This window comes from Artibeus jamaicensis, unplaced genomic scaffold, assembly GCF_021234435.1.
Source record: "Artibeus jamaicensis isolate MK-2021 breed Jamaican fruit bat unplaced genomic scaffold, CSHL_Jam_final contig_477, whole genome shotgun sequence".
Lineage (NCBI taxonomy): Eukaryota > Metazoa > Chordata > Mammalia > Chiroptera > Phyllostomidae > Artibeus > Artibeus jamaicensis.
This window is the reverse complement of record NW_026521854.1, coordinates 9,183,363-9,205,752: the sequence shown is the minus strand read 5'-3', so window position 1 is coordinate 9,205,752 and position 22,390 is coordinate 9,183,363. Positions and strand designations below refer to the sequence as shown.

The 22,390-nt window shown below is 40.1% G+C and overlaps 1 protein-coding gene and 1 pseudogene across 1 annotated transcript; both read left to right on the top strand.

The window, feature by feature from the left end:
• The first annotated feature begins 9,118 nt into the window (after positions 1–9,118).
• LOC119061803 (olfactory receptor 7A10-like) lies at positions 9,119–10,081 on the top strand. The gene has a single exon (XM_037162485.2). It carries the CDS (start codon positions 9,134–9,136, stop codon positions 10,079–10,081), a length of 948 nt encoding a protein of 315 aa, XP_037018380.2. The 5' UTR covers positions 9,119–9,133.
• A 3,642-nt stretch (positions 10,082–13,723) lies between these two features.
• On the top strand, positions 13,724–14,548 carry LOC119061762 (olfactory receptor 7A5-like; annotated as a pseudogene).
• Positions 14,549–22,390: the final 7,842 nt, after the last annotated feature.

Here is a 22,390-nt window from a genome sequence, read left to right as displayed (position 1 = left end):
CACCCTAGTGTGTTCTTGAAATATTTCCCGGGCAAGTCAAGGACCTGGAGGTCACCTAATATACAGAAGTTCACAGATGGAGCTTAGGCAGGGCTAGCCCAGGTGCAGAGATGGTCTGGTAACAGATACATAGGTGAGAGAAGCAGAGTCAAAGGGACAATGAGGTACATGTGACATTCTGAGCTAAAGGTGAGGTAAGGCACCTGGAGTGACAGAGGGGAGAAAAGTCATTAACAGGACAGTAAGATGAGCAGATGTTCAGTTATTAGAGTTTGTCCTGTCCTATACTTTGATCATAAAGAGTTAACTCCACTGATAACTTTTATTATGGGCAAGGCACCAAGTTAAAATTTTGTTTATATTGTAGTGGTGCTTTTTTAATGTTTTATTGCTTATGTTTTTACAGTTATTCCAATTTTTTCCTTTACCTCCCTCTACCCAACCCACCCCAGCTTGCATAGTCAATCCCCATACTATTGTCCACGTCCACAAGTCCTTCATATTTATTCTTTGACTAATCCCTCCACCTTCTTTCAACCGGTCCTTACCTCCCCTGTCCCACTTACTGCTGTCAGTCTATCACATGATTCTATACCTCTGGTTCTATTTTTCTCATTAGTTTATTTTGTTCATGACATTCCTCTTATAAATGAGATCATATGATATTTGTCTTTCAGCAATTGGCTTATTTCACTTAGCATAATACTCTCTAGTTCCATCCCTGATGTCACAAAATAGGAACTCCAGCTTCTTCCTCTTCCTCTTCCTCTTCCTCTTCCTCCTCCTCCTCCTCCTCCTCCTCCTCCTCCTCCTCCTCCTCCTCCTCCTCCTCCTTCTCCTTCTCCTTCTTCTCCTTCTTCTTCTCCTTCTTCTTCTTCTTCTTCTTCTTCTTCTTCTTCTTCTTCTTCTTCTTCTTCTTCTTCTTCTTCTTCTTCTTCTTCTTCTTCTTTTATGTTGCCCAGTATTTCATTGTGTAAATGTACCACAGTTTTTAATCCACTCATCTGCTGAGGGGCACTTAGGCTGCTTCCAGCACTTGGCTATTATAAACAGCGCTGCTATGAACATAGGGGTGCCTAAATTTTCTGAATTGGGATCTCAGGATTCTTAGGATATATTCCAGAAATAGAACCACTGGATCAAAAGGCAGTGCCATTTTTAGTGTTTTGAGGAAATTCCATACTGTTTTCCACAGTGGTTGCACCAGTCTGCATTCCCACCAACAGTTTACCAGGGCTCCCTTTCCTCCACAACCTCGCCAATACTTCTTTGTTGATTTGGTTATGATAGCCATCATGACTGGTGTAAAGTGGTATTTTATTGTGATTTTAATGTGCCTGTCTCCGATGGCTAGGGGTGCTGAGCATCCCTTCATATGTCTCTGAGCACTCTGTATGTACTCCTTGAAGAAGTGACTGATCAGGTCCTTTGCCAATGTTCTAGTTGGGTTGTTTGTCTTCCTGGAGTGGAGTGGTGTGAGTTCTTTATATATATTAGGAATCAAACCTATGTCTGAGATATCATTGGCAAATATATTTACCCATACAGTTGGTTCACTTTTCATTTTGCAGAAGTTTTCTTTTTTATTTTTTAAATATATTTTTAAATATATTTTATTGATTATGCTATTATACTTCTCCCATTTTCCCTTCTTCATCCCCCTCCACCCGGCACACCCCCTCCCACCCACATTGCCCCCTTTAGTTCATGTGCATATGTCATAAGTTCTTTAGCTTTGACATTTTCCATACTATTCCTGCCCTCCCTCTGTCCATTTTCTACTGACCATCTATGCTATTTATTCTATTTACCTTTTCTCCCTCTCTCCTCCTCCTGCTCCCCTGTTGCTAACACTCCATGTGATCTCCATATCTGTGGTTCTGTTTCTGTTCTAGTTGTTTTCTTAGTTTTGTTTTAGTTTAGGTGTGGTTGTTAGTAACTATGAATTTGCTGTCTTTTTATTGTTCATTTTTTATCTTCTTTTTCTTAAATAAATCCCTTTAACATTTCATATAATTAATAAGGGCTTATTGATAATGAACTCCTTGAACTTGACCTTATCTGAGAAGCACTTTATCTGCCCTTCCATTCTAAATAAAAGCTTTGCTGGACAAAGCAATCTTTGATGTAGGTCTTCTTCGGATTTCATGACTTAGAATACTTGTTTTCAGCCCCTTCTTGCCTGCAAGGTGTTTTTTGAGAAATCAGCTGACAGTCTGATGGGAATTCCTTTGTAGGTGACTGTACCCTTATCTCTTGCTGCTTCTAGAATTCTCTCCTTCATTTTAATCTTGAATAATGTAATTATGATGTGCTGTGGTGTATTCTTCCTTGGGATCAACTTCTTTGGGACACTCTGAGCTTCCTTAACTTCCTGGAAATCTATTTCCTTTGCCAGATTAGGGAAGTTCTTTATTATGTGTCCAGATAAATTTTCCACTTGTTGCTCTTCCTCTTCACCTTCTGGTACCCCAATAATTTGGATGTTGGAAAGTTTAAAGATGTCCTGGAGGTTCCTAAGCCTCTCCTCATTTTTTGAATTCTTGTTTCTTCATTCTTCTCTGTTTGGTTGTTTCTTTTTTCCTTCTGGTCTACTCCATTGATTTGAGTGCCAGTTTTCTTCCCATCACAGTTGGTTTTCTGCGCATTTTTTTTTCATTTCACTTAGCATAGCCTTCATTTGTTCATCTAATTTGCAACCAAAATCAACCAATTCTGTGAACATCCTGATCATGAGTGCTTTGAACTGTGCATCTGATAGGTTGGCTATCTATTGGTCATTTAAAAGTATTGGCTCTGTGGCTTTGATCTATTCTTCCATTTGAGCCTTTTTTTTTTTTTTTTGGTCTGGTCATGCCTGTTATGTAGTGAGGGGTGGAGTCTTATGTGTTCACCAGGGCAGGGCAACCCAGTTGCTGGGTTGTGACACTGTATGTGGGGAAGGTGTCAGAGAGGGAACAATGGTGCTTGTTTCACTCTCCCTCAGATTTCAGTCCCTTCTGACACTTTCCACAAGCAAATTGGGCTCTCTGGTTCTGGTTCCTGGGTGTGTGGGCTTGTGTACATTCTAGGACCCTCTGGGTCTCTCCCTAGAAATTTCCTGTGAGGCTGGGAGTCTCTCCTGGCACATCAACTCCCACAAGTGTTTTCAATCGGTGCTTTTAGGCTTTATTTCCTGTTGCTGGGTCCCTGGGTTGCTCAGTCTGTCTCGTTGCCCATTTTTTCCTAGTTTAACTGGTCATGAATGTGTGACCACGGTCAGCCAGCTAGCTGCCTCGTGCACCTCACTGGGTGTGCTCATTGCCACCTTGCACCCGAGGTGTGACTGCTGTCACCTGTGCACCTGGGTCCACCAGCCATCGCTTTTCCTGACTCAATCTCTCTCGCCTGGCCACTGACTCTGCTCCTACTCAGTAGCCTCCTACATTTACCAATTTTTTTCTTTCTGGGTCTGCCTCTGGGGATGTCAGATGCTGACCCCCATTTTCCTTAACCATCCTGTTTGATACTTCCAGGGATCTGCTGTCCCTGGCTATCTCCTTCAGTTGTTGATCTAACTTTTGTTCTTGGTCTGACTTATTCCCCTTAGCTTTATACCCACTAAGTCCATCCATGTTGTCACAATAGCAAGATCACATACTTTGGGAGACTAAGTAATATTCTATAGTATATATTTTCACGTCTTTTTACGCATCTGTCATATCATTGGAACATTAATCCATTTCCACGAAAAGTAATTGTTAATAGGTATGTAGTCATTGCCATTTAATTAATTGTTTTCAAGTTGTTTATTCAGGGCACATACCAAAAGCATCAAACGAATGCATCAAAAAGTGGGAAACCAGATCAGTATTTCTCTCTCTGTCTCACCACCCCTTCCTTTTGTTCTCTTTCTCTTTCCATCTTCCTCTTTACATCTAAATTAATAAATAAATTTTTAAATAAATATTTTAATTGGAACTTTGACTTTTGGCCTTTGTCCCTGAACCACATGAGCTTCAGAACCTGTTCCAAATTCTCCACAAACTACCAGACCCTGGGCTTCCTCAGTTGCACATCCACTACCAGCCAGGCCAGCCAGAAGCTCAACCAGCATCTCTTCAGGCTCTGGGGACTCAGGTTCCCAGATCTCCATCTCCCACACCACCAGTGTGTGGGTCAGCTATGAATCTGGAGGTCCTGGCTGCAGGGATGACTGGGAGTCTGGCAGGCATAGAGGGCATCCAGAGCCAGAAAGTAACTATGCAATGTCTGTATGACCATCTGCCCTTCTACCTGGAGACAGTGAGAAGCTTGGAGACTGGTAAGTGGAATCAGAAAAGAAAATTCCAGAAACACCTAGAGAAAAAGAGACCCCAATACAGAGACTGGGGACATCATTTTAAGACCACCAAGGGACCTGACAGCTCAGGTCTTTGCAGCTTCTGTGGACAGTGTTCATATCATTCTGCAGGTTGACAATGCCCATCTTGCTGCTGGAGACTTCAGAGTTAAGTACAAGATGGAGCACGTCCTGCACCAGTCTGTGGAGAGGAACATCAATGGGCTCAGAAATGTTAATGTGCCTCTTTTACTTATTTACTAGAATTTCCACTTATTTGAATTCAACTTCTCTAAAAATAGAAGTACTTCAGTTTATCATGCTTTTTGCTCTAATATACTTGACTTTTTCTCTTTGTCCATTATCTCACTTTCACAAAGTTTTTCCCAAGTTTCAGTAAAAAATATTTGGAAATTCCCATTTATTTCCCAGGGTCATATGGACTTCCTAAGAATAATTTCTTCTCAAATGGTGCATAGGATCTCAAGAAGTTTCTTTTGTGTTAATGAAAGAATATTCATGAGTTGTATTACCCACATGAAATAAATGCCACTTGGTAACTAGATCAGTTCCTGTGATGTTTCTGCAGGGAAATGTAAAGTACAGTTTCCACTTTGGTCTGTCCTTCTAGTCTACTTCACTCCTCTAACTATTCTTCCTGACAACGTGGGTTTTCACATTCTGCAGATTGTTTTTTTCTGGTCAAATAGATTTTTAATGATTTCCTTTTTTATTGTTGTTCAAGTACAGTTGTCTCCATTTGCACCCCCATCACTTTCTCCCAGCCCATCTACCCCCACCTCCCACCTCCAATTCTTCTCCGCTTTGGCTTTGTCATGGGTTGCTTATGTCATGGGTTCATTGATGACCTTCCCTTTTATATTTCCCCATTATCCTCCTCCCATCTCCTCTCTGGTTACTGTCAGTTTGTTCTTTTATTTTTGAAATTATTTTATTGTTGTTCAAGTACTGTTGTCTTCATTTACCCCTCACCACTTCCTCCACAACCCAGCTATCCCCACTTTCTTTCCTGTTTCCACCCTCCTCGGTTTTGTCCATGTGTCCTTTATAGTTGTCCCTGAAAACAACTATAAAGGACCTGTTCAGGACTTGCATCTGAACAGTAATCCTGGGTGACTCATATGTAACTTGAAGTTGGAGAAGTGCTTCTCTAGACAATTCTTTGTCAAGGTGCACTCCTCACTTAGTTCATAACTTTGAGCAAATCACTAAAGCCCTTCCAGCCCCATTTCTGCAAAAGGAAATGCAGTTCATGGTAGTAATAACTAATAAATGGACTTTTCAAAAATTATATCAGAAAAGTCTATAAGGTACTAAGTTCAGATTATATAGCATAAAGTAATCAAAGGGTATCTTTCAAAATTAACACGTATTTTATAATGAAACACTAAATGACAGCTCATAATCTATGATATTATTTAAAATTTTGTATTTATTTTGACAAATGCATAAGGAAATCAGGCCCTATGGTAGCCAGAATTGCATATCAAAGTAACACAGTGTTCCCCTCATTGAATAGGGGGTAGCAAAACTCTGGAGATATCAGGGCTGTATTGCTACCACAAATAAGTTTTTGTGTACCAAAGGAACTACCTGGTTCTGATGGGTTTCATAGTCTGACTTTTGAGAAAATGTTCACTCAGTGTTAGAACAAATTACTAGGAGGTGAGACCTCTGGGAAGCAGATGAGACCCAAGACAAGGAGTTATAAAATCTAAATCCTCCTGGCTTCTACCATGGTCTTTTGGGATCTGAGAATCATTAGGAAAAATTCTCTTCCTGTTAATTACAGAGGCCCTTGGGGAAATCATGTACTTAGATGTAGGAATAACCCGAGGGAAATGTGTCTGATGAGCCAATATACAGAGAGTTGTGAATGTCTCCCTATGCAGTACCTGACCTTGTACAATGATGGTGGACAGGACATGGTTGTTGCTGTTGATTCCTAAGTCTTGCTCAAGATCTAATGCTTCACTCCTTCCTACTGTCTTGTGTGGGACAGAGCTTCAGTCTCCATCATCAGCCCTACAGGGAACAATTCTCACTTACACATGGAAACCTTCCTTTCAGAAAACCCATCTAGGAAAGACTGACGGCCTGGTAGGTACATCAGGAAAGGGTCAGAGAGAATGGAACCTGAGAATTTTTACTGAGTCACTAGGACTTTAATCATCCCAGTCCTGAGACCAGATATCTCTGTTTGTATTCTTGGTTAAGGAACTAATTTATACTTAATTTACTTAATATGTTAACAAGAATTTGTCTGTTTGAATCTGCTCTCCAGGGCCAAGTAATGGGCCTGGGAGTCCAGTCAGAAAATGCTGTACAATGAATGAGATGCATAAAATGGCTACAGGAAAATGAAAACACTTGTGACTGAATTTCCTGTTCAGGGAGAATGAAATAGAACATTGGGAGTGGAGAACAGTGCAGTGAATTGAGACCATTTGTACTAAAATTCCAAGATGGGGTGTATTTCAGCATGTTTTGTATTCATTGAAAGATCCAGCCTGTAGAACTAGACAGCACCTTGCAGTAGCAGTTAAGGAGGCAGACTTTGCAGTATCTTCATGCTGCATATTCACATGAGAAAATATTTAATAAGTCTAAATGGAATCCTAAGTAGTTCTGCTTCATTACTGGTGAGGCTCATATATTTTAGGATTTTGTGTCCTTTTATGTCTCTATTGAAACAGTTAGTAGAAATTCCTATTCCATACTCAGCCTTTCCATGCAGTGCACATTTTTCTATGCATTGAGTGAAAGATTCTGTCGTGCTCTTAAGGACTCACCATAAATTGAGGACTCACCCTATTGTAGCCAAAGTAGCATGCTGACAAACAATAGTTTTGAAAATTCAGGAATGAAAAAATTAACGCCACACATTGTACCTTAAATCTTAATGACACCAAGACATCCTAGTTCACGTTTATATTTATGCCATGATAAATATAAACTGTTCCAGCTAACAAGGTGTATATCTCCAAATATTCTTAAACTTCTGTTCTATTTCCTGTGGATTTTCAGAGTAAAATGCCTACCCAAGGAAGCTAACAAATGCAGACACTTAAACTCAGCCCCTCCATCACATGTCACTGGATGACTGACTCTATTAGACTACTGAGACTACTGGGAAGCACTCCCACACCAGTCGTTCTCAGTGAGCACAGATACGGATGCACAGTTCTAGATGTCAGAGCCTGGCATGAGTCTTTCTGGCTAATCTCAAAGTGTCTGCAAGGCTGGGTCCATCCTTGAGGCTCAGGGAGAACCTAAGAAAGACAGGGGAGAACTGTCTTCTCCTTAATTCTAGTTTGGGTTCTGGCCACCTGCATTCCTTGGCCCACCTCCCTCCTTCATCAAAGCCAGCAGTGTCACATTTTCTCCTGGTCTCCCTCTATGCATCTATGGGGGCACTGTGCTGACTTTGTCCCCCTGGATGATCCTACTCATCTTCTACCTTCAAGTAGAAGGTAGAAGGCAAGTCAGCTGATTGCAGCCCTGTTCCTTCTCCTACCCTCATCCTCCAGTTGATATAAAAAACATCATATTCAAACATACTGCGGATTAGGACGTGAACATCTTACAGAAGTCAGAATTCTGCCTGCTACAAATTCTTTTCAAGAATACTATGATTACATGTCACTCAAGGGCTGTTATATAAAGAATACAAAGATTTAATCATACCCTCTGGAATGACTGAATACACTCTTCTGCCAAAACTCTACACAAAGATGATGTTTGAATCACAGGAACTGAAACAACTTATAATTGAATCTAACAAAGAACCAAAGCCTTTCCTCCCAGAAAGCAGTCCACCTGCAGAATCAACACCACCTGAGCACTTGTCAGATACACAACTTCTCTGAGCCTGAAAAGTCTCCTGAGTCAGATTCTGAATTTGGATTAAAATTTTGAGTATACTATATGCATTTGAAACTGAAGAAGTGCTTGTCTAATCTAGATTTTGTAACCTTTTACAATTTACATTTGGGGATGGATTATAAATACAGGGGTATTTATTTGTGTGAACATGAATTGTAGAGGTTTAGTGGTATCCCTTCAGGCATTGCTAGGTGTAAAGTCATTTCCAGTTGAGACCCACTGACTGCAAGAAACCAGAAAAAATCATAACCAAGGACTATTATATACTCTGATATCACCTTTGATCAAATTTCTAAACCCTTTCAGCTCCTCCCTAAGACCTTGGTATCAGCCATCCCCACTGTCAGGTACACACTTGCTCATACAACATTGATCTCCTTCCCTTTATCTCTTGAGTTGAGCATGCAAATGTCACTTGTTGGTAGGTGTTCCCTAAGAAACCATGAGAAATAGAACAGCCTGGATACTTTCCCTTTAGACCTGCTTTTGTTTTCTTCATAGGATTTGTCACCATGTGTAATGTTATATTTATTTCCATTTTTTTGCTCCTATATTCTTTCCCCAATATTGGCTTGAAGAAACTTGTGTTCTTCAGCACCATCTACTCATAGCTTTGACAGTGCAGAAAACACAGTCAACACTCAATTTGTATTCCTGAAAAACTTAAATAATTTCTCCTTAATACTCTAATTAGGCTAACACCTTAGAAAAAAACAGATTGGGACAAAAATTTATGCTCTGGTAAACACAAAAAAATTATAGAGGGAAAGAGATGTATCCCAAAATACTGAAATTAATATTTTAACTACAACATATAAACTGTAGCATTAAAGCTATGTGACTAATACTGCTTTTTGTGAAAATACTCTTGTTCTTTTTCTCTTTCTTGAAAGTCAGCTCTACCTCATGGCAGCAGGGAACCTTACAAGGGTGTCAGAATTTCTTCTCCTGGGACTATCAGAGGAACCAGAACTGCAGCCCGTCCTATTTGGGCTGTTCCTCTCCATGTACCTGACCACTGTGTTGGGAAACCTGCTCATCATCCTGGCGGTTAGCTCAGACTCCCACCTCCACACACCCATGTACTTTTTTCTCTCCAACCTCTCCTTGGTAGACATCTGTTTCACCTCCACCAGCATCCCAAAGATGCTGGTGAACATCCAGACACAGAGCAAAGCCATCACCTATGCAGGATGCATCACTCAGGTGTGTTTTTTCATACTTTTTGGAACATTGGATGATATCCTCCTGACTGTGATGGCCTATGACCGCTTTGTGGCCATCTGCCACCCCTTGCACTATATGGTCATCATGAACCCCCGGCTCTGTGGACTGCTGCTTCTTGTGTCCTGGATCATAAGTGCCCTGAATTCCCTGTTACAATGCTTGATGGTGTTGAGGCTGTCTTTCTGCCCAAGTTTGGAAATCCCCCACTTTTTCTGTGAACTCAATCAGGTAACCCAACTTGCCTGTTCTGACACATTTTTTAATAACATTGTGATATATTTTGTAACTCTGCTACTAGGTGTTGGTCCCCTTTCTGGGATCCTTTACTCTTACTCTAAGATTGTGTCCTCCATACAGGCAATCCCATCAGCTCAGGGGAAGTATAAAGCATTTTCCACCTGTGTGTCTCATCTCTCAGTTGTCTCCTTATTTTATGGTACAAGCTTAGGAGTGTATCTCAGCTCTGCTGTTACCCACAATTCACAGTCAAGTGCAATCGCCTCAGTATTGTACACTGTGGTCACACCCATGCTGAACCCCTTCATCTACAGTCTCAGGAACAAGGACATAAAGAGAGCTCTCAATAGATTTTTTGTGGTGTCAGGTACACAAGGGACAATCACCTGAGGCCAAAAAATTATACATACCTTCTTTGCCCTAAGATTCAAAACCAGGAACTCTGATTCTTTATTTAAGCATTTTTATTTAATTATTGTTCAAGTACAGTTTTGTCTTTTGCTCCCATCCCAACCCACCCCTAAGTGCTCCCCACCTCCCTTCAATTTCCACCCCCCTTAGATTTGTTCATATGTCCTTCATACTTGTTCCTATAAATCCTTCCCCCTTTTCCCTGAAATTCTCTCCTGTCTCCCCTCTGGTCCCTGTCAGACTGTTCTGTGTTTCATTGTCTTTGTTTATATTTTGCTTGCTTGTTTGTTTTGTTGTTTAGCTTCCTGTTAAAGATGAAATCATATGGTATTTGTCTTTCACAGCCTGGCTTATTTCACTCAGCATAATACTTTCCAGTTCCATCTAAGCTGTTACAAAAGGTAGTAGCTGCTTCTTAATTTCTGCTGCATAGAATTCCACTGTGTAAATGTACCATAGGTTTCGCTCCATTCATTTACTGATGGGGACCTAGGTTGTTTCCAAAGCTTGGCTATTGTAAATTGTGCTGCTATGAACATTGGCGTGCATAGGTTCTTTTGGATTGCTGTTTCAGGGTTCTTAGGATATAATCCTAGCAGTGGAATTTCTGGGTAAAAAGGCATATTCATTTTTAGTTTTCTTAGAAAAATCCATACCGTTTTCCATAATGGTTGTACCAGTCTGCAATCCCACCAGCAGTGAACTAGTGTTCCCCTTTCCCCACAACCTCTCCAACATGTGTTGTTTGTTGCTTTGTTTATAATGGCCATTCTGACCAGTGTAAAGTGGTATCTCATTGTGATTTTAATTTGCATCTCTCTGATAGCCAGTAATATTGAACATCTTTTCATGTGTCTCTGGATCCTCTGTATGTCCTCCTTGGAGAAGTGTCTGTTCAAGTCCTTTGCCCATTTTTTAATTGGGTTGCTTCTCTTCTTAGACTGGAGTTGCGTGAGTTCTTTTTATATTTTGGATATTAAACCCTTGTCAGAGGTATCATTGGCAAATATGTTTTCCCATACAGTTGGTTCTCTTTTCATTTTAATACTATATTTTTTAGCCATGTGAAAGCTTTTAATTTGATGAGATACCATTTGTTTATTCTTTCCTTTATGTCCCTTGCTCTAGGGGACATATCAGTAAAAATGATGCTGTGTGAAATATTGGAGATTTTCCTGCCTATGCTCTCCTTAGGACTTTAATGGTGTCACGGCTTATATTTAAGTCTTTTATCCACCTTGAATTTATTTTGTGTATAGTGTCAGTTGGTCCTCGGGTTTCACTTTTTTGCATGTAGCTGTCCAGTTCTCTCAACAACATTTGTTGAAGAGGCTATTTTTACTCCACTTTATGTTACTGCCCCCTTTGTTGAATATTAGTTGCCCATAGAGACATGGGTTTATTTCTGGGCTCTGTTCTGTTCCATTGGTCTATGTGCCTGTTTTTATGCCAGTACCAGGCTGTTTTGATTACAATGTTCTTGTAATACAGTTTGGTATCAGGTATTGTGATCCCCCCTACTTTGTTCTTCTTTCTCAAAATGGCAGCTGTTATTTGAGGTAGTTTATGGTTCCATATAAATTTTTGAAGTCTTTGTTCTATGTCTGTGAAGTATGTCATTAGTACTTTAATAGGTATTGCATTAAATCTGTGAATTGCTTTGGGTAGTATAGACATTTTGATGATGTTAATTCTTCCGATCCATGAACACAGTATATGTTTCCATTTGTTTGTATCTTCCTTGATTTCTTTCTTCAGTGTTGTGTAGTTTTTTGTATACAGGTCTTTTACCTCCTTGGTCAGGTTTATTCCCATATATATTTTTGTTTTTACCATATCAAATAGGATTCTTTTCTTGATTTCTGCTTCTGCTGCAAAAACATTGATTCTTATACAGATTTTGGATTTTGAACTTGCTCATTTCATTTCTGTCCTGGAATTTCCTTTGTTTCAACTTCTCTATACAATTTAAGCCACCATTTTATTAAGCTTTCTACTTTTTCTATTATATACACAGATTTTCCTTCATCCTTTTTTTTTAAATCAAGAAGATTTTTCCAACCTTGATCAGATATTTTTGGAAGTGTTTCTCTACTTCTGTGGCAACATTGATGTCTTTAGAATAATTTCTTCTCAAAGGACATACAGGGCCAGGAGAAGTAAGGCTTGCTTGAGTGTGCTTGGTACAGTACATGAATGCCTCATATGAGATGGACAGCAATTTCAACATTTCACTTAAAATGTCATATGGTGTGTTTCACTGTGATATTGTTATGATAAAGAATCACATGCTTATTACTTTGTAATAAAAAGGAGCTTTATTAGTGCCAGACCCTATATAGTATTGTAAGTAATTTCTTCTTTTTTTGTAGACACATGAGTAAAGGGTTTTCTAAAAGGGAATTTTATAACATGTTGATTCTTGTATAAAATTCACAAAAATTTTATGTATATTCCTGTGTGTAATTCCAAATAAATTTTGATCCCTGGATATATCCACGAATATATCTGTTGTCTAACTTAGTCCATTGGATCTTATTCAAATTGCTTCTAATTAAATATAAAAATGTATATCTTTCAAGTTCCAAAACAAAATAAAAACATTAAGTTAAAAATAGAGTTCCAAGAGAACTCCATGTTTGGGCACAATACAAGTGCTTATGCAGCAGCCATGACATGCATCTGGCACTGTGATTACAAAAAAGATCAGGAACAGGACAAGGCTGTTCACCTTCACCACTTCTATTCAGCATAGTATTGCAGATCCTAGCCACAACAATCAGACAAGAAAAAGAAATAAAAGACATCCAAATTGGAAAGGAAGAATCAAAACTGTAATTCTTTGCAGAATACATGATAGTGTACATAGAAAACCCTGTAAACTCCACCAATAAACTTTTTGACCTAATAAGTGAATGTGGAAAAAACGCAGAATACAAAGCCAATATTTAGAAATCAAAGGCATTTTTGTACACAAACAATAAAATATCAGAAACAAAAATCAGAAAAAAAATCTCACTTGATATAACAACAAGAAAACTAAAGTACCTAAAAATAAATCTTTCCAAAATAAAAGACCTATACTCAAAAAACTACACAACTCTGAAGAAAGAAATTAAGGAAGATACAAACAAATGTAAGCATGTACCGTGCTCATGGATTGGAAGAACTAACATCATCAAAATCTCCCTACTACCCAAAGTAATTTATAGATTTAAGGCAATCCCTATCGAAATACCAATGACATATTTCACAGATATAGAACAAACATTTTAAAAAATTATATAGAACCATAAACAACCCCATATAGCTGCAGCAATTTGAGAAAGAAAACAAAGTAAGAGGGATCACAATACCTGATATCAAAATGTATTACAAGGCCACTGTAATCCAAACAGCCTGATACTGGCACAAGAATAGACACATAGAAAAGTGGAACAGAATAGGGAGCAATGAAATAAACCCTAGTCTCTGTGGTCAATTAATACTTGACAAAGCAGACAGAAGCATAAAATGGAGTAAAAATAGCCTCTTCAACAAATGGTGTTGGCAGAATTTCTTCTCCTGGGACTATCAGAGGCACCAGAACTGCAGCCCATCCTCTTTGGGCTCTTCCTTTCCATGTACCTGATCACTGTCTTGGGAAACCTGCTCATCATCCTGGCTGTCAGCTCAGACTCCCATCTCCACACACCCATGTATTTCTTTCTCTCTAACCTGTCCTTGGTAGGCATCTGTATCACCTCCACCACAATCCAAAAGATGCTGGTGAACATCCAGACATGGAGCAAAGCCATCTCCTATGCAGGATGCATCACTCAGATATGTTTTTTACTATTCCTTGGTGTGTTGGACAGTTTCCTCCTTACTGTGATGGCCTATGACTGATTTGTGGCCATTTGTCACCCCCTGCAGAGCACAGTGATCATGAACCCCCAACTCTGTGGACTGCTGGTCCTGGTGTCTTAGGTAACAAATTCCCTGTATTCCTTGCTGCAAAGCTTAACGGTATTACAACTATCCTTCCATGCAGACTTGGAAATTCCCCACTATTTCTGTGAACTCAATTAGATGAGCCAACTTGCCAGTTCTGACCCCTTTCTTAATGACATGGTGATGTATTTTTCAGTTCCCTACCTGCTGGTGGTCCCCTGACTGGGATCCTTTACTCTTACTCTAAGATGAGACCTCCATATCTCATCAGCTCAGGGGAAGTATAAAGCATTTTCCATCTGTGCATCTCACCTCTCAGTTGTCTCCTCATTTTATGGTACAAGCCTAGGAGTGTATCTCAGCTCTGCTGGTACCCACACCTCAGAGCCCAGTGCAACAGCCTCAGTGACGTACACTGTGCTCACACCCATGCTGAACCCCTTCATCTACAGTCTCAGGAACAGTGGCATAAAGGAGGCTCTGAGAATATTAGTTGGGGTAGCAGCTTTATAAGGACCATTTGTCCTAGGGCTGAATAAATTCGCATGATTGCAGGGCTCAATGCCTCAGAGCCAGATGTTGCTGTTCTCTGATCAGGTTAGGAAAGTAGAAAGTACTCTCTTTCTATTTCCTAAAGTGAATGTTTCTGTGATTTCTATTTTTCTATAATATTTAAGTGGGTCATTATATTAACTTGTCAACTTTGTCATGTACAGCAGCTTATTCTTTGTCATTTTTCTCCTCTCCCAAATTGATTCCCAGGCTTGGATGAAATATTTGGATACTGCCATCCATCTCATGGAGACTGCATGAATTTCTTAGGACCAATTTCTTTTGAAATGAAATATATCGCACTGAATAATTTCTCTTTGTTTCACTGAAAGAAAAATCTTGAGTGGTACTACTCCTATGGAATTACACTGCACTTGGTAATGAAAGCCATTTATATCATCTCACAGGAAAGGAATCTAGAAAATCACAGTGTAACACTTCTTGTACATCATTTCTTCATATCTCACTACCATAACATAGTTTGACATAATATGTGCTTAGAGGCAAAGACAAACTTTAGTGTAAAGAAGCAAAATTTTAATTCATACATTTATTACTAGGTAAACTCTTTTTATGGTGTATGTTTACTTATCAATGAATATAAGGTTGGTGTCCCTGTGTAAAGGAATTTATGCTTGGTCTGAAGCATTGCTTTGTCTAATTAATTGTTTCCTTTGAATTATCTTTTGGCCTCCACTTGAAAACTTCCATTGCTGCTTAAAATTATGATTCCCTCTCTTGTTCTAAATGAAGCATCTCCCACTACTCTAAATATTGTGGTAACCACTGGAGAGGTAGGGAAAGAACTACATCAATCTCATGCGGTATATATATTATATATGTGATCAATAGATATGTCATATATGTACACAAATGGCCATACAGTGACTCACAAGAGAGCTTGAATTTCCATCAGTTCTGTGACTCAGAGTCATATGTGTTACCCAAACATATATGTACTTCCAACCTCTCCTGCTTACCTACAAGGGAATCTGATGGAGTCACTTTTCAATGCAGTTTTCTGAAATAAACTTCAGGAGGAATGATTATAAATGCCATCTTCAAATACTGGAACAAAGACTTGCAATGACAAGTGGCTGATTATGATATTTTCCTTCAGTTCTGTTCACTCTGATTATTGTTATCAGTTAGCTGTTGCTGCATAGTGTCATCCTAGAAGAGAATGATTTAATATAATGTACTTATTATCAGTGAGATTATGTGGTGGGAATTTGATCTGAGTTCTGACTGTCTCCTCACGTTCTGTAGTCAGCTGTCAGTCTCTCTATTGTGTCTCTAAGACTCATCCATGATGCTGTGTGTGGCTGTAGTGCTCTTCTCTGCTGAACCAAGTCATGTCAGTTTATTCCCTTTATACATGCAAGTGAGTCATTATGAGGAAAATGAATTTACTCAGTTATACCTGATATATAACCAACTCTCCTAGAAACAGAGTCAGCAACAACATTTTCCTTTCTACCCACTCCTGTCTGTGTCCCACAGGGAAACCACTTCTGCAGACATTGGAGTAACAACAAAACTACATAATGGGAAGATAAAGGGAGCTGTCCATACTGCCTCTGCTGCAGTATGATTAGCCTGTAGAACCTTTTTTTAAAAAATTGTAGTAATTTAATTAATTAATTTATTTGTTTGTTTGTTTGTTTTTAGAGAGAGGAGAGGGAAGCAGAAAGAGTGGGAGAGAAACATTAATGTGTGAGTGCCACTCATGTGTCTTCTACTGGGGACCTGGCCTGTAACTCAGTCATGTGCCCTGACTAGGAATCAAACCGGCAACCCTTTGCTTCACAGACCAGTGCTCAATCCACTGAGCTACACCAGCCAGGGTGTAATTTTATTTTTTAAAAAGATTTTATTTCTTTCTATCTAGATAGAAGGGAAAGAACAGACAGAGGGAGAGAGACACCAATGTGTGGTTATCTCTTGTGCACCACCCACAGGGACCTAGCCCCCCACCCAGGCATGAGCCTCGACTGAAAAATTGAACCCACAACCCTTTGGTTCTCAGGCCTGTGCTTAATCCACTGAGATACAACAGTAGGGGCTCAGTCTGTACAACCTTGGACTCTGCAGGGCATAACATTTCCTTCAGAGACTGAGTCTGTCTGGCTGACCATTGTTTCACTCCTTCCAGCTCTCTGGTGTAGACACAGCTTTACTCACCATAGTCAACCATCCAGGAGGAAGTTGGACTTGCAGACAGAGAACCTCCTCTCAGTGTTTTTGTCCAGGTGAGTATGAGAACCCAGCAGACATGACAGAGAAAAATCAGAGAGACCAAAAGCCTAGAATGTTTATCTGAGGCCACCTGAGAGCCATTTCGATATAGTCCAGAGTACAGGGATCCTGGGGGGCTGTTTGCCGGTTTGATTCGTGAATCAGTGTAGTTATTTATGAAGCAAACAAGCAAAGTAGACACTGACTTCAGTGACACAAGAGTCAGTGTCGCAGATTGAATAATACTGGAAGTGCAAGTAAAAGCAGAAATGAGAGGCATCAGTGCCTCCAATAGAAGTAGAGCATTAGCCAAAGTCTTACCAGTTAACCAGCAGAGAGACCTAGGGTGCTGCTGCGGAGGGATACAAAGGGATGTGAGAGCGTTTCTTTTTATTTTTAAAAGGTGGCATATTTGTTTCCATAACAATGAAGAAGATTCAGAGCAAGAAATGCTTTAAATTACAGCCTTGCCATGGTATTTCATGAAGCAAACATCTCACAGTATCTCCTCTCACTGTGGGTCTCACATTAAGAAGTGGTTTTACTATGTAAAGTGGAGAACGCTAATGGGCTTCACTTTGCAGTGGTTTTGTTACTTGTGAGGATATATGTGCATTTGCTATTTATTTCCTTTTTTGATCATAGATTGTTTGAGAGACCTTTGTTTCTGTGTGGTGAGGTTGAAGTGTTCTTGTTCCTGTCTCTGATCACATTCATGCAAAAAAACAATTGAAGATTTTCTTTTTTTCTCACAAAATGACTGTTGGTCATTCAGTCCTTTCAAGTATGTATAGCTATATGGTGGGAATGTATGAGACTTTATAAATTCTGTGTGGTCAGTTCCATGAGGAATTATCAGGAATCTTTCATCATGATGACCAAGATAATTGCTGGTACAGATGTGGAGAAAAGGGAGTACTTGTGCACCGTGGGTAGAAATGTAATTGAAATAAAGCTACTCTGTGATCCAGAATGTCACTTCCATGTATAAATTCTAAAGAAATGAATCACTGTCACAAAAATATGTTCGTGCCCTCTCAATGTTCATTGCGGCATTATTCACAATAGCCAAGACATGGAAGAACCTAAGGTGCCACCAATGGATGAATAAAGAAAACATGGCCCTGGCTGATGTGGTCAGTGGATTGAGTACCTGCCTGCGAACCTAGAGGTTGCTGGTTTGATTCCCAATCAGGGGAAGTGCCTGGGTTGTGGGCCAGGTCCTCAGTTGGGGAGGTGAAAGAGTATATATCTCTTGCACATTGATGCTTCTCTTCCTGTCTTTCTCTCTCCTTTCTTCTCTCTCTTAAAGTAAATAAATAAAATATTTTTAAAAGAAAATATTACATATAATACATAGGATAAAATATTATTCAGCTTTTAAAAATTGAGAAAATCATGTCACTTGCAACCACAGGGATGGACTTTTAAGGCATTATAATAAATGAAATAATGGGCTGGGTTGGGAGTAAAAGACAGAAAACTGTACATGAACAACAATTAAAATAAAATTTAAATAAATAAATATAAGAAAATAAATTAAATAAGACAGAGAAAGACAAAATTTGGTGTGATCTGTTACAAGTGGGATCAATAAAGCCAAATTCATAGAAACAAAGAGTGCATATGCGGTTGCCAGAAAGAGGGGGGTAAGGAAGATGTGGAAATATTGGTCAAAGGGTAAAGACTGGTATATGATGCATAAGATCACGGGAATCTAAAGACCAAGGTGACTTTAGTTAGTAATACTGGATTATACACCTAAAAATTGCTAAGAAAGTACATCTTAAATGTTTTAGCCACAAAGAGGGTAATTATATCATGTGCTGGATGTGTTAACTAATCACACTGTGGTAAAAATGTTACAACATATGTGTAATGCATCATCATGGTGTGCAATTTAAAGTTACACAAAGTTATATAACAATTCTTTCTCAGTAAAGCAGGAAAATGTTTATTTAACATCTCAAAGCAATGGGTGAGGCTGTACAGTCCACAAAAGAGAATGATGGAGTGAATCTCTCAGAAATATGAATTAATTCTACTTGGGCAAACAACACAGAAGGCTTTCACACTATTTTTGGACAACAAACACTTACAATTTTTACACTACAGCCTTGAAACAAGGAAGAAGCAAAAAGTTGGTGGAATAATTTAATCCCTGAAGAAATATCAGCTTGGCACAAATTCCCAGGTGTGAAACACAGAACTTAGTAAAACAGCTTGAAGAGTCTACAAAGTCTTACTGTGGCCATGTGAAGCAGTGTGAGAGGGTCAGAGGTCATACCACTGAGTTCAGCAGAGCACAGATCCGTGGCCACTCTACTCCTTGTGAGGGGCCCCATGAGCAGATCTACCTTCAAGATCACAGCTCTCTCTCATCCAGGGGGAGGGCAGTGCTGGACTCCCTTCCTGTCCCTACAGATTTCCTGTATCACAGTGAGCTTAGTAAATGCAGAACTGGGACATAGTCACATTGCTGCCATAAATTGAGCACCTGCTCTGTGCCATATTTAGCTCTAAAATATGACTAACTTCTCAGGCCATCTCCATAACATAGCTGGAAGTTCTCTATTTGTGTGGATAAGGAACCAAATGCCCGAAAGTATCATTTTCTGTCATTGGGAGAAATACTGAATAGGCATGTGTGAGCTTGAAGCTGAGCTACTGAGTCCAACATAGGACAGCCTAAGGCCAGACCTGAGGTGTGTGTAGGGGAGAAGGTTCTTGTTGAAGGAGGTGAAAAACTACTTACTCCAGAATCTAACACTGGACATCAGCCTTGGTACTCAGAGTGGTCACAGACTGGGACCTGCAGTATCAGTATTAAGTAGGAGCTGGTTACAAGTGCAGAATCTCTGGGTCACCATAGACCTGCCCATCAAAATCTACATCTGAACAAGATCCCAAATTCATATACCCATTGATTCTGGAGAGGTTCTGGTCTTGAATAGTATTTCTCATCTCTGCACTATTGACATGTCTGCTGGGTACCTCTTTGTGGTAAGACATACAGAAGCAGCCCTACCCTCAATCCATTAGGTACTACTGGTAGCTACATAGTCCTCCAGACTTTGTTAGGTGTTCTGTAGAGGCAAAATCACCCCTGGTTGTGGTTGCCAACCATGTGACTAAAGCAAGAGAACTGGAAACATGTTTTTTTCCCTTAAATATTTTATTTATTTATTTTTAGAGAGGGAGAAAGGAAGGAAAAAGAGAGGGAGAGAAACACCAGTGTGTGGCTGCCTCTCATGTGCCTGGCACCAGGACCCTATCCACACCCCAGGCATGTGCCGTGACCGGAAATCAAACTAGTGACCCCTTGGTTCACAGGCTCATGCTCAATCCACTGAATCACACCAGCCAGTCCTTGAACTGGAAACATCTTAATGGGTTCCCATCAAAGTTCACTCTTTACTCAGTTCATATTGAGCAGGTTGCTGCACCCTGTAAGTCCCATTTCTGCAAACGTAATGTGAAGTTCATAGTGGTATTATTTTAAAGAATGGAGTTTGGTAGAACTGAAATAAGACAATTTATATAAGAATCTAAGTTCAAAACATAGTGCATAGAGGGGAGAAGATGGCGACAGGGTAGGATGGTGAGAATTCTATTTCCCTGTACACATGGGAAAAAATCCTGGCCAATCTATGGAGGAACAGAGCAAACAGGCAATAGTTCCCCAGCATATATGAAAATGAGAGACCAGAAATTGTAGCGGACACTAAAAAATCAGACACTAAGGAGATGGCTGGAGGACAGTAGGCTCTCAGGGACTGAAGCAAAGACAAGAGCGGCTGCAGTCTCAGCCTGTGACCAGCACCCAGTGGGTCTACTGCTGACTTTTTGGGAGCCCCGGGCCTGTGGAAGGGTCCTTGGAAGAGAGGCGGGTCATCAGCTCCCTCCCTCCCCGGTCAAGCAAGGTTGGGCAACACCACCAGGAGAGACCTTTTTGCTTGAGATCGCAGAGAGGGTGATAAGGACAAAGGGCCATGACCAACCACGGAGTCTGTGGTCACCAGTTTGGGACAATTGAGAGGCACAGTGTTGGGCTCTGACTCTGATAGTCGCCAGTCTAGCTGGGGAATTGGGCTGTGCTGAGAGGCAGGCTTTCTTAAGGAGAGATTTTGTGGAAAGTAAACTGAAGGATTCTCCTGCAACAGCCGCTTGGCCTGCTCCCCACCCAGTGTGCAGCAATCCCAAAGTAGGGCAGAAGGCCTAGAGTTCCTCCACAGAACTGGGAAGGGTCTGTGCCCAAACCTGCAGGACCCAAGCAGCCTGACAGGTGCACTTGCACCCACACCCCAGCCCAGGGCGATGACCCCAGGAAAAAGAGTGCTCTGAAGAGGACCTAGATCCCCTTCATGGGGTGGTGGGGAGAGGCACCAGGTTAGCTCTTGGAAGAGCGCTCACAGAAAGAACTCACCAAACGCCTCTCAGCCTGCTACAGCCAGCAAGACCAGAAAAACCATTTTGGCCAGTTTGAAACCAACAAGAGATTATTATTTTTTAAGTAATCTTTTATCTTTTTAATTTTATTATTGTTTTATCTTTCAATACTTTTTTCCTCTCTTTTCTTTTCAGTTTTATTCCTTCTTCCTTTCTTTCCAAACTTAACCACTTTTTCCTCCCTTCTCCTGCCTTTTTTTTTCTTTTACCCACAGTGACACAAACCACTTGGAACTGTGAAAAGACCAGAGTTGAACCCAAAGAGGGGGCATCCCTACAGTAGAGACAGAGAGACAAATTTCACTTTGCTATAACAGAGAAGGCACAATTTCCTGCATACTTGTGTATTATTATTTTTTCATTATTCTCACATCTTTTATATTTTAATAGAATCTTTGTATTCCTCATCTTTCTGCATAGGCTTCTTTGCCTTGGCTGGTTATATTGTATCAATTGACAGGTTTCTCCTGTTCTCTCTTCCACAGTGTATTGCTAATTTTCCATACTTCACATCACTTGTGTTCTTTTAGCATACTACCCAAAGTTCTATACCCCCTATTTATGTTACCCAGATCACATAGAGTCTGTCATATGACTGTTGCTCTAATATTATTGTAAATAATAGTTGTACTATACAACTATAAATACTTCACAACACACCTCCTGGAACTTAACCCACTTCACAGTTTCCTGAACTCTATTACTGTAGTGGTTAACTCTATTTCCTCACAAACTACACCTATTTACTATCCTTTACTCTCACTTTACCTCCGAATCTCACAACCTCACTGCTGTCTAGATCCAACTCACAGGGCTTCCCTCAATAAGACTCTTATCTTCTATCCATTCATTCTTAAAAGTGGCTAGTGGGGTTGATTATTATAGTTAACACTATACATAGCCTAAAGATCTCCTATCTCTTCTCTACAAGCTATGACTGTAAATATCATAAAATACTCTCCTGCTGTAATAAACCATTTTCCCTCCCCCTCCAACTGATCACAAAAAAAAGTACGTGGAAGCGGTGAACACCAGAATACCCACTGGAAAAGGAAACCCAACAACAAAGGAACCACCAACAGATAACAACAGAAGAAGGTGAAGGAGGGAGTATAA